General features: G+C 39.7%; 1 protein-coding gene across 1 annotated transcript; it reads right to left on the reverse strand.

Annotated features, from left to right (window-relative positions):
• Nucleotides 1-6586: 6586 nt before the first annotated feature.
• On the reverse strand, nucleotides 6587-7837 carry LOC126108364 (zinc finger MYM-type protein 1-like). Its single transcript, XM_049913577.1, has one exon. It carries the CDS (start codon nucleotides 7835-7837, stop codon nucleotides 6587-6589), a length of 1251 nt encoding a protein of 416 aa, XP_049769534.1.
• Between the last annotated feature and the right edge of the window lie 5676 nt (nucleotides 7838-13513).

The following is a 13513-nucleotide window of genomic DNA, read 5'->3' on the forward strand; positions in this document are numbered from 1 at the left end:
GTGAACACTGGCCTTCTTCCCCGACCTTTCCGCTATTTCCCTAAGGGGCTCCATCACCCGCCTAACGTTGGAGCTCCCAATAACTAATAAACCCCTCCCCCCGTGTGCCTGCACGGACCTTGCTGAAGGAGCGGCCACGTGTCCACTCACAGGCAGAGCGGGCGATGTAATATAAGGTAAAAGAAGCCGCGAGCATATGTTCAAAATGGTTCAAATGGCTCTGAGCACTATGGGACTTTTCTGAGGTCATCAGTCCCCTAGAACTTAGGAACTACTTAAACCTAACTAACCTAAGGACATCACACATATCCATGCCCGAGGCAGGATTCGAACCTGCGACCGTAACGGTCTCGCGGTTCTAGACTGAAGCGCCTAGAACCGCTTGGCCACCCCAGCCGGCCGTGCATATATGTAGTTTGTTACAACTAAATTTGTACTATTGTTATATCATGTCCCATGTAAATGTTTTTAAAAATCTTTTAATAATAATCTTTATTATAAAATTAACTTTTGACAATCCTTCATCTGAATTTAAAGAATTTACTAATTTCTCCAATCCTTTGTCATCCCGATTATCCTAAAGAAAAATCAGTTGTTTCTTTTTGTACGTGACAAATCTAGCGGCCAGCATTGCACTGGACTGTGCCAGAAAAATTTCTTATAGGAGCAGATATATACGCGTTCTCCGGCGACTTCATTGAGCTAAGAATTTTCAATTTACTCAGAATGATTTTTCAGGGCCATGACGCAGCATTGCTGACGTCCAGATTTACCAGTTTACGTTCACAGTCAGTTAATTAATGACGAGTTATATAAGAGGCATAATTTTATTGAGAGGTTAGTCATCATTATTATTGCTAGGTTACGGAATTTATGTGTGGAGGTTACACTAAAATGTGAATATACATATTTTTTTTTCTGTTGGGAGGTTACACTAAGCGACAACCGGCCAGAATCGTATTTTTTTTTTTTTTTTTTTTTTTTTTTTTGTGAATTTCTAAGAAGTAATCAGTTATAGATCTGCTCTTATTTACCAAATGTTAAATGTAATTTGCATCTGGCACAACGCATTTACTAATTTGTCGCCCCTTCTTTCACAGATCATCGGTAATTTATTTCTCTTTGTTGTTACTGTATTTGTTCCATTTTGCTTTGTCTTTGATTTTGTGCCTACCTTTGAGTTGTGAAAATGCCGCGAAAAACTGCTAACAGTACATCGCGATGCGTAATGAGTGAAAAAGCTGACTTGAGTAATTTGACAGATAAGAGTAGTGACACTCAGTTTTATAATGATAATCCTCCAATTACAGATAATCAGTGTGTGCCGACCACCAATTATGATTTTAATCCAGATAATGAACAAACAAATTCAATTATGTCCACTGTAAATTTAACAATTGATGACGCGGCACATTCCGATACAACGAACGCTGCCCAGTTTGACACACCTGATTTGCAAAATTTACACAATGAACAGATAAATGTTTCTAACGAAGGTGAATAATGTACTCAAAGTATGTCAGATTTATTTGATTCCAATGTAGTGACCAGCAGCGCTCATCCAATTAGTAAACCTTTTCATGAATCAGACAATGACCAAATGGTTACACAAAACGTGACAAATGTAGATACACAGTACAGAGAATAGAGTCGCTAATTTTGGCGTGGATCAAGTTGTGGCATTATTGCTACAACTCAATGAAAAACACGTCAACAATTTCAAACAACTTAATGAAAACCTCAAACAGTCGAATGAAAAACAAGACAACAATTATAAACAACTTAATGAAAGTCTCAAACAGTCGAATGAAAAACACGACAGGTCGATCAAACAAATTAATGAGAACTTTAAATAGATTAATGAACAGATTACAGCCGTTGCCGTGCAATGTCATGATACTAAAGAACAATTACGTGAAGGAATTAAGGCTTGTGCTAGGAATAGTAGTGAAGAAACTAGATCCTTTGCACAGGAATTACGTAATACACATGCAGACACAACAAAATTACTTAGAGATGAAATCCGTGCAGTCGCTAAACAATGTTCGGAAAACTCAACACAGTTGCGCGACGAGTTTAAATTAATGTCAGCAGAACTTTCACGCACTCTGGATGCGAAAGAAATTTGAACAACAGAACAGCCAAATTGACGAACGTTTTAATCAGCACCTACAAAACAGTGAAACGCGTTACCGCAAATTCGTACAGGAACAGAACAACATAAAGAAACAAGTCATGGAAACAATTACTACTCAGAGACAGGAAGATAAGCGTAAGTTGTTTACGAAAGCAAAAGCATACGTAGACAACAACATTGCGACAGTATCAGACGAAATGAATACTACCAAACAGTTGAACACCGAATTGCATGATGAAATTTCCGATCGTAAAACACAGACACACACACAGTAGACTTTCAGAGTGACCAGCAGACTTGAAAAATTGGAATTAATACAGAATCCCGATGTCATTAAAGTAGACGTCAAGAAATTAAACAAAAGCACACGTAAAATGCAAAAACAAATTAATGCTTGTGACACTAAAAATGACGGTCAGGTAAAAGCACTGACTGAAAAATATGATGAATTGGCCAGTCGTATAGACGTTATCGAAAATAACAATTACACCAAATCAGACGATACGTCACCAATTTCTTCAATCAAACGCCCGAATTCCAAAACATGCATCAGACAATCAGTGAGATAGGCTCGTCCAATAATATATTACGTAGAAAATTGTCATCTTTACAGCAAGAAGTGACAGAAATGAAAAAAATGTTTCAGCCTCTAACACGTGAGAAAATACGTCACATTCTGAACATTTGTGACACTCACACAGCCAGTATAACTAAGGTAATTTACAGAGAGTACGAGACTTAGATTCCGAACAGACGCAGACAAATAGATTCTCATACAATTCTGAACCTGCACAGACATTCAGAGATGATTATTTTGATTATAGGCACTTTCTGTCCGTGAGAAAATTTGAGGTATTAAAGAATGACAGAACACAGATTCACCCTTTTGATTGGATACAACAATTTAGTTTTGCATTTCCACCAACTTGGCCCGTAACACACAAACATGAATTATCTGCAGTTTTTTGGAAGGCGAACCGGCAACTCGTATGAGAACGATCGCCGGACAGTGTTATTCGGCAGAAGAATTTCAGAATGCTTTTCTGTCAGCGTATTGGTCGAACATAACAGCGCAGAATCAAGGATCAGCTAATTAGCTTACCGAGTTATGACAACTCAAATTTTCCCACTGTCACGCAATTTTTTGAACACATGGTACAGCAAAACCAATATTCATGTGAGCCATACAGTGAGTCAGCACTTACCCAATTATGTATTTCAAATTACCACGATCGTTAAGAGTGTCACTTTTAACAGTTCAGCAGAAAGAAAATATTTCGGCATTGGAATCTGCTACAGCTTTTGGAAGTTCAGCAGTCAGACCATTCCTTTATAAACAAAACTTTTTCACAACATAACCAAGGCCAACAAGCATACAGTAATTATGATCAGCCACGCTATTTTAATAGCAAAGGTGATAGACGGTCCAGGAATGACAACCACCAGAACTTTAATAACAGACAAAATTTTAATTATCAGTATCGTCAAAATTATCAGCAACAGCAAACACATTTTGGCAACAATCGAGGCTTGTCCCCCACTACAGCAACAAAAGCAGCCGATTACCATACCTAACCAACAATGTAATGTGCAAGGTCAACCAAGCTTCAATGTTTCGTCGCCTACACGTATAGCGTCGGCTCCGCCAAATAGTAGCGCTCAGAAACAAGGAAATCACTACGTACAGAAGACATATCATTTCAACTCCTATCGCAACGCGCGGTATAGTAATGTCTATCATGACAGACGTAAAAGCAATGAGCACAGTTTTCGGCGTACATTTAATAACAGTAGGTCCTATCAGCAGCAGAATCATCCACAACAGATTATCATGAATGAACCAGCAGTCGATATCATCCCGAACCTAATACGTCAGGACGAAATAACAGAACAGTACAAATAGTCGAAATGCCACAGCATCCTCCTGCCAATAACAGCACGTCAGGAAGAAGCTGACTAGATACAGTAAAGGTTGCATCTTCCAGCAACGTAAGCAATACTTTTGACACACAGAATATTGTTCACGAAAATGTTATTAATTTTGACGACATACGAGACACACTTTTGCATGAAAAACCAATTATACGAGTACAAAAAAACCATTTCCCACCTTGTTATTGAAGTAAAGATTGGATCATACACATTTTCAGCAGTAATCGATTCTGGATCACCTATGTCAGTTATAAATGAAGAAACTTTCAATAAATGTAACAAAGAGAATACTTATCCTACGTTACCATTAGACAAAACTGAAGTAAAATGAGCAGTACCTGGTAAAGGAGTAGATGTAAAATTACAGACATACTTATCATTTTGTATTGCAGGTCATACGTTCCACTCAAAATTTTGGATTGTTCCCTTATCGACAACAGGCATTATTTTAGGTACGGATTTTTTGGTACAACATGACGCAATTATTGACTTTCAAAATTCCTATTTAATGTTAAAGGATGAAAAACTACAACTGGCATTAGAATTTCAGCACGCTTTATCTGCAGAAGAACAAGGAATTAATCGAACAGAGGTCATTTCTACATCCTGTAACATAGACTGTCATTCCACATTGTTCACAGATACGTATGTACACAACAACACACCAGACGAAACCGACTATGCCGTTATGCAAAAGATTTCTGAGAAAGTAAAACAGAGCAGTGCAAATACAGATGACGAAAGTACTCAGCTACGCAAAATTCTTTTACAGCGAGCTCCTGTTTTTGACAACATCCCTGGTACTATGTCCGGTTTTATGTATGAATTTCAAGTTAAACACATGACACATTTAAAGCTAAACATTATCCTGTTCCTTATATTCACAGAGAACAAGTCAAGAAAGAATCACAAGCTATGCTTGACCAAGGTATTACTGAACCGGCAGTTAGTCCGTACATAAACCCGCTCGGGGGTGGATCCAGGATCTCGGTCGGGGGAGGGGGGGGGGGGGGCAAATTTTTTGGTATCTGCCTTCCAAAAAATTAATTCCAAACAAAACCATTAATACTCTATACGCGCGTACACACACACACACACACGCACACGCACACACACACACATATATATATATATATACACCTAAAAACAAAGATGATGTGACCCACCAAATGAAAGCGCTGGCAGGTCGACAGACACACAAACGAACACAAACATACACACAAAACTCAAGCTCCCGCAACAAACCGCCGCCCCATCAGGAAAGAGGGAAGGAGAGGGAAAGACGAAAGGATGTGGGTCTCAAGGGAGAGGGCAAGGAGCCACTCCAGCCCCGGGAGCGGAAAGACCCACCCTAGGGGGAAAAAAGGACGGGTAATTTGAAAACTGAATAAATCACTGAATAATGTAGATAGAGAGGTACAAATTGACACACATGCTTGGAATGGCATGGGGTTTTATTAGAACCAAAAAAATACAAACGTTCAAAAAATGTCCGACAGATGGCGCTTCATTTGATCAGAATAGCAGTAATTAGCATAACAAAGTAAGACAGAGCAAAGATGATGTTCTTTACAGGAAATGCTCAATATGTCCACCATGATTCATCAACAATAGCTGTAGTCGAGGAATATTGTTTGTGAAGAGCACTGTAAAGCATGTCCGGAGTTATGGTGAGGCATTGGCGTCGGATGTTGTCTTTCAGCATCCCTAGAGATGTCGGTCGATCACGATACACTTGCGACTTCAGGTAACCCCAAAGCCAATAATCGCACGGACTGAGGTCTGGGGACCTGGGAGTCCAAGCATGACGAAAGTGGCGGCTGAGCACACGGTCATCACCAAACGACGCGCGCAGGAGATTTTTCACGTGTCTAGCAATATCGGGTGTTTTTTTTTTTGTTCTAATAAAACCCCATGTCATTCCAAGCATGTGTGTCAATTTTTTACCTCTCTGTCTACATTATTCCGTGGTTTATTAAGTTTTCAAATATATACTGACTTTTTGATCACCCAATATATATATATATATATATATATATATATATATATATATATATATATATATATATATACAACTTACTGCATTACCTAAAAAATATTCTTCAAATACGACACGTGCACTTGAAAAACTCTGTGTTTGTCTGGTAATGTAAAATAATCTATAAAAATGCTAATATTCATTTGTTTCCATTCTTAGATCTTAGATCTTCGAAATTAGTTCAGCAATTGCTTACATTTGACAGAATGTTGCCATCGAATTCGCGCATGTGTTTATACGCAGCAATGACGATACGACTGCGAAAAGTTATAATGGGGTATTTGACTGTGTTCAGGAAATCATCTTATATTGTTAATTACGTCAGTTTATGCTCATAATAAGCTGTTTTTCCTCATGAATGTAAATATTAACAATAGGAAATTTATTTATTTCTTCTTGTAAAAAAATAAGAAATAAAATAAAAATGCAAAATTATAAACAAAATGAAATATTAAATATGTATATTCACACTACTGGTCTTAAATATTAAATTCTGATCTCCTTCTACGCCCACTGTTCGAAAATCTTATAATTACTTTTTCTAGGTCTACAGGAATCTGGTAATGAATATACATAAGTGCAAGACCAAGGAGGCGATTTTCATTCATCGATGTTCTTAAATACGTTTTCAGGCGCCGCAACGACGAAAACGATCTTTGAGCAGATGCAGTTGTCACTGGAAGCGTTGCCAGGACCAATAAAAGCTCACGGATTATAGGACATGCATCCTTATCACATCTAGCCAGTATGTCAACGGCGATGGTTGGAAGCCCTTTTTGTCGTACCTTTTCTTGATTCCGTTTCTCTCGCCACAACAACATTTCATCCCGTAACATAAGAGAAGCAATGCCTTTGTGCACGTCAAGCAACGAACCAAAGCGGTTGGTGAGGGACTCTGCAATTTTTTCAGTTTCACCTGCAGAGATCTTCACAATACTTTCTGGACTGAAAACAGAAAGGTTGAACACATCCAAAGTTTCAGCAGAGAATCTTTCTCGTAAATCAGTTATAATGAAGTCCAGTTGGGGAGCATAGACTGTTACTCTGTAATATTCTTCTGCCGAATTTGTTTGAGGGTTGTCACGACAAACTTGGCGTCGACCGTGGCGAGGTATGCGAGGAATATTGAGCTCGATGCCTAGTTGATCCGCAAGTTCCTCTGCACGCTTCCGGACGTTACTGAAGCTAGTGACCAAATTTTCTCGACGACTGACAAGAACAGCGATAGTGTTCTTGACGTGTCTAGCACTGTCACTGAGATCAATAGAAGGTTTCTGCAAAAGTTTGCTTAGAGACTGCGTTAGAGGTAGCACATCGCTCAGACACAATAATGACAACACAAATTGTGAGCTGCACAAATTTAACATCAGAGAAGCAGTCTTACCAGCTGTACTCGGGTCATGCCACTCAGCAATCTTCCCGAGAGTCTCCACAATTTTTACAAGATCAGCTGAAAACTGAAGTACACTGTCATGCCTCTCTACCCACTGGGTCTCACAAAGTGATGTGAGTGCACAACACAAGGTGTTCACTAAGACACTTTTTCTTTCAGGGTGTGTCTTAAAGAAATTATTGGCCTCTTTCATTACTGATGTAGCTTCCCGAGCAGCAGGCACCTTGGAACTACGGGATATAGAGTTATTTAGTCTGTGGCTATAGCACGGTGTCTTAACAGCGATCTTGGCCTCCTTCTGCACTTCAGTGGCAGCACCTCGAACTTCGGAAAGCATAACAGCACATCCGTCCGTTCCAATGCCAACACAACGTTCCAATGGAAGTTTGAACCTATTCTTCAGCTGGTACAAGACAATTTTACCAATGGACTTACCAGTTAACGATAACTCCTTAGCTGTGGAAGTTCCACCTACCTTCTCTTCTGTGTTAACTAGCTTCCTGGATTCTTTCCAGTCCGCAGCTCGTGGTCGTGCGGTAGCGTTCTCGCTTCCCGCGCCCGGGTTCGATTCCCTGCGGGGTCAGGGATTTTCTCTGCCTCGTGATGACTGGGTGTTGTGTGATGTCCTTAGGTTAGTTAGGTTTAAGTAGTTCGAAGTTCTAGGGGACTGATGACCATAGATGTTAAGTGCCATAGTGCTCAGAGCCATTTGAACCATTTTTTTTATTCTTTCCAATCTTCTTCATCAGACTGATAGTCATCTTCGAAATTCGTATGACCAAGTTCTACAAACGCATCAACGAAACTAATGAAATCCTCACGGATATTACCGTTAAGTACGTATCGTAACGTAAGGCTCAGCTGAGATGAGTGAGAAGCATCTGTTGTCTCGTCAAAAAGTACTGAATAATATTGTGATGAGCGTAAGCTACTCAAAATTTGCTCTGAAATCTCTTTCCCACAGCATGAAATGAGAGCATTTGGAGTTGTCTTACTAGCATATGTACGAGTAGCATTTGACGAAGATGAGTGCAGGTGTTGCTGCAGTTTTTTATCGCCAGCAGACACTCTAAATCTTAGCAGTTCTCTAAAATTTCCTTCGTTCACAGCAAAAAAGGAGCTCTCGGAATTTGCCTGTTTATGAAATATCTGTCCATCATCTCTGTGTCCACGGAATGGTACATTTTGCCGCCCAAGGAAAATAACCGTTTCGACTGTAGGGCGAAGTCGTTCCCTGTTTCCTTCCACCTCTTTGCTGCGCTGTTGGTGGACACGGTTGATTACCTCCAAGTGAGGTTTATTGAACGTATTGAGGAATGCATTCCCCTGTTCTACGGCTCTTCTGTGATAAATGTGACTGGCATTGCTTCCAAATCGCCATTCTGCCCTGCAATATCATTGAAGTTTGTCAGCGGTTTGGTCACAAACTTTTGCAACGGCACAGTTTTTTTACCTTCTCCAACGCATCCAGTAGCAAAAAACGGACAGTATTTACAAAATAAACCTCTTGTTGCATGTGAAAAGACAAGTCTAGGGTATCTGCTGAGGTATTTATTCCCAAAATATCGCTTCACCTCTTTACCTTTAATCACGTGTAAGGAAAATGGAAACTCATAGTCATCTTTCGGTTGCCAAGGATTCGATGAGAGTTGATATATTGTGTAGTCATCAACATGTTTATCTAAGAAATTTCCAATGACATAGGGGACACTAGACCCAGTATACGATTTGGACTCAGAAGAAGAAAGCGACCCCAGCACATTACTAAAACTGTCACACGCAGCAGACTCGACGGGTTGAGAAGAAGCTGAAGAAACAGGAGTCACAACTTCAGTACTGTCCTCCACATCCAGCCGAGGTCCAGGAGCTGGGGTACAAGCTGAAACTGCCCGCTTGTGGACAGGCTGAGAAAATGAGACGATGCTTCGGGTTCGTTTCACTGACGACGGTGGTCGTCGATTTGCCTGTGGGATGAAGGAAAGTAGTGTGAAAAGGGGTAAGTAGTTCCATATTTAAGAAGAAGAAAGGAAAGACACTCGGGGGGCATAAGGAGAATGGAACTCGCAGCAATAGAAGTGGACGATTTCTTAATTCATATCATTAAATTTTAATTTTGTAATGACGAATTAAATAAAACAAAAATCTGAGTCAATGAGTCACCAATTCCAGTACAATGTGTTACTAACTGATTTCAGGGATATAAGGGAGAAATGTAGGCTACCCTTTTTTTTCTCATTGAAGCTATTACAGTAACGGCAATTTCCTAGGCCATAATAAGTGACGTAAACCACTAGCAGTAACATAAAATCCATTTTTATTTAAGCTAATTGAAAATGTAAATGCAACACAACGAGTTACCAATGACATGTATGGCATATGTTAAAGATAAGGCGTCAAGTTTATTTGCTTTTACTTAAAATTTGTTGTGTTTGTATCGAAATATAAAGATAAAAGTCAAGATGTCACTGATACATCATTATGCTTGTAGCAGAATTGCCTTTTCTTAAAATTTGTTGCGTTTATGTGACCGATAGGCCGTTTCCGAAGACATAACGATTCTGGGAGAACACTAAGACCGTTTGTTTATTTGCTTCTTTGTCTGTTCTTATCACGCTGCACGCCGTGTTGCCGTGTTTTTTTGGCTTGAGTGTTTGAAGGAGGACTCGTGAGGCACCCACCCTTTGTTGTACAGACTTTGACTTCTAACTTACATACGGTAAAAGTTTTGTGAATGCTGAGCGAAACAGGAGTTTTCAAACTGGAAACTCGACATGCTGACATTGAGCTATCAATATGCAGAAAGCCGAGCATGTTCTCTGAAAAGCAAACTAAGTAAAGCTTGATGTTTTACGTCTTGTCAAAAGCTGTGGTTACCGGAGAAAGAACTTTCGATCTGAGGTTTTACAGTATTGGAGAGGAAGAAACTGGCCGTGGGCTTTTCAAGGCAACATACCAAAAGTTGCCTGGTGCGATAAGCGAAGCCACAGACATCCACATCTTGATGGCCAGACTGAGGACTGAACACGGGTCTCCAAACGCTTCATTACGTGTTTCATCGTATTGTAATAGCCTGCTGTAGAAAATGAAATAGCTGGCTAAAAATTATATCTGCACCATGCTTTGATATGTCGAGAATAAAACATTTGAATTCTGTGAGGGTCTTATTTCAGACTCAAGTGACAAAACGAAAAAGTGAATAAGATTTAAATGTTCGATTGCATTATGAGATAACTGGTAAAAACAGCTTTTGTTTCAATTAAGCGACAACACTGGATATAACATGCAAACATCTGGGTCCTTGACAAATTTTGGACATAAAATTGTGTTCTCAAAAACAGAAAAGAAATGAAACTTAGAAAGAAAATGTGCTCCATTAGTAATTATTCGTGGTTTGGTATCACTGAATCAGACACAGATGTACAAACTCACCATACCACAGCTTTCTCTATTACATTGTCCTTTAGCACGATTTGAAACTAGCGTACTATTCGCAAATCGGTCAGATCCAGGAGTACAAAACGCCTTAGTTCATACACTTGGAAACCTGAAGAACAATGCCAAAAAGTTTAGCAAGCTCCCACATAGCGGCCATATCATTACTGAGTGAAGGTCTACAATGCGCTTTAGTGAAACATTGTTACGTATTATAAGTGATCGTTATCTGCAGTGCTAAAAATGTGACACGGAAGTAATCTTTTACTGTGAATATGGCATTTGTTGACATCATGATCTGCTAGGCAAACGAAGTCGCGGCTATCATATAGTGGAGAATAAAGTACGAATGCTTCTTCATAACAAAATCTGTTGGGACAACAGGTTGAAAAACGGGACTGTCCCTTTCAATACGGGACGTATGGGCACTTTACCTAAACTTTAGATTATGCTTTTTGATACAACCATATTCATCACATTTATGGCTTCTAGAAACTGGAAAATGTTCAGAATTTTTGTTATTGTAAATTTTCAAAATAAGAAGAGGGTTATCAATTTTTCTTTTAAATTTTTGTTCGAGTTCGATGTTTTATACCGCGAGACTAAATAGGAGATGAAAAAAGAAAAAAAAGAAAACGATTGTTTTTTGCATAGCAATCACCCCGGTACCTGAGGCCAGCTACTGTATGGCAAACAGTACAAACGACCGAGCTGAATGTCGTAGTTGTCACCTTTATCTGTAGTGCACTATCAAACCCATAAGTTGTGTACTACATCCTTTCCAGCAGCAAAAAATATACTAGTTCATATAATCAATAAACTAATGATACAATCATTTGCACAGGAGAGGTCAAGTGATGAGAGAGCGCACTGTACGTCTTTTAGAGCAACTAGATAACTTCCTATTCCTGTACTTCCAGAAGTACGGGGGTGTTTGGCTGTACTCCCACACCTTCTAGACGTTTCTATAAAAGTAATGCCCCATTGAAAACTACAGTTAACGATAACGAATTTGCACTGCACTTAAAATCAATTGGGTCACAAATACAAACAAACAGTAATCTAATGAAATGGGATAACTCGGTCGCTCTCCAAACTTCATTACAAAAAATTAATAAAGTTTATGGAAATTCACCGTGGTTTTCCAACGATTTCCCGAAATAACAGAAACGGCGAAGGTTAGCAACTGCAGGCGTCTCCCAACTGCGGGGTGCGGCCAGACTCGCGCATTCACGCGGAACGCTGCGTGTTCGTAGACGGGCAGGCAGCAACATGTGAGCTGCCTCAGCCGTAAAGCCGACACGACACAGGTCGCACTGGGACCACCCAAAGCGCTCGCACGCTGTCAAACCGCACCTCAACACAACCCTCTTCACCTCAGCGGTTCGCAGTACTTTCTAATATATGATATTTTTTTCTGGCAAATCACGCTTCTAGGCCTACTACAGTGGTGACTTACATTATCATTATCGTGTTTCACTGAATTAGGGAAGCAAAAAATGCGAAGCCTACGTATTTTACGTTGTTGTTTTACGTCCTGTTGACAATGATGTCATTTGAGACAGTTTAGTGCGAACTTATTGTAGCTTAATCTAGAGACATCACCGATACCCAAGGGGGGACACGAACCCAGTCTTCGCGTACGCGCGGCTCATGACAACGCCTAAAGCTGTTCCGCCACAGCGACCGAGCACCATTGGGTTTTCAGAGTCCTGTGAAATACTTACGAACTGGTGGTGAAATATATATTATCAATAAAATCACGTGGGAGGAAAGCAGGTGGGGAATGATCGCTTTATAGGATTCAGAAATGGGACGTAAACGATAAAAATTTATGAACTAGCAACAGGAGCTCATTTTTTCTTTAAATACAGTTATGGCAGTTTAGCAGGCTCGAGAGCAGATTCTTCTTTCCACTCCGGCAGTTTCCTTGGCTATTTGCAAAGACCTGTTTGTTTCTTCAAGATTTGACTTCCGAAATAAGCAAACAGTCTAGAGGAAGGCCACAACTCTTAACACTGTTATGAAATTCATGCTTTTTTTTCCAGATTGCGGTAGAAGCATGCGCTTAGTACCTCAGAATAAATTATATTGATGAGGAAAACGCATCTTCCTCAGTCTTTGGCAGAGTTGCCCTCTGCACTTTGGAGAAAGAGAAATGAGTCTGAGTTTTCTAGATTTCAGTATCTGTTTGAATCTGCTGCCTGTAACATTTATATTCTTACTGTATGAGAGAATGGATTGTGAATGAATCCACAGACGTTATTTTCGTGTACCTTATTACATTTGGCTAATTAATGTTTGTTTACATTCCGCATCAAAAGTGAGAAGAAAGCCAAAATGGGGGAGAAGCGTTCATCCAGATCGAAAACGTGCAATTGTAGAATAAAAGGGACTGTCGTAAGGTTCTCACTATTTGCAACTAATGAGAATATTTTCCTTCGGTGTTCATCGCTTAATTATCAACACCATCTCTTTGCAAACTGCCACTAGAAACAAAATCTAACATACGCACTGCAGGGAAAGTGCTAAAAAAGGGACACAGATTGCTCATGCCTCAGCGAATATTATCATTTTATTC

The sequence above is a fragment of the Schistocerca cancellata genome, chromosome 11, assembly GCF_023864275.1.
Source record: "Schistocerca cancellata isolate TAMUIC-IGC-003103 chromosome 11, iqSchCanc2.1, whole genome shotgun sequence".
Lineage (NCBI taxonomy): Eukaryota > Metazoa > Arthropoda > Insecta > Orthoptera > Acrididae > Schistocerca > Schistocerca cancellata.

Bases quoted from the DNA above. Each gene is read 5' to 3' on its own strand.
- LOC126108364 (XM_049913577.1), bottom strand. From the start codon at position 7,837: ATGCTTTCCGAAGTTCGAGGTGCTGCCACTGAAGTGCAGAAGGAGGCC.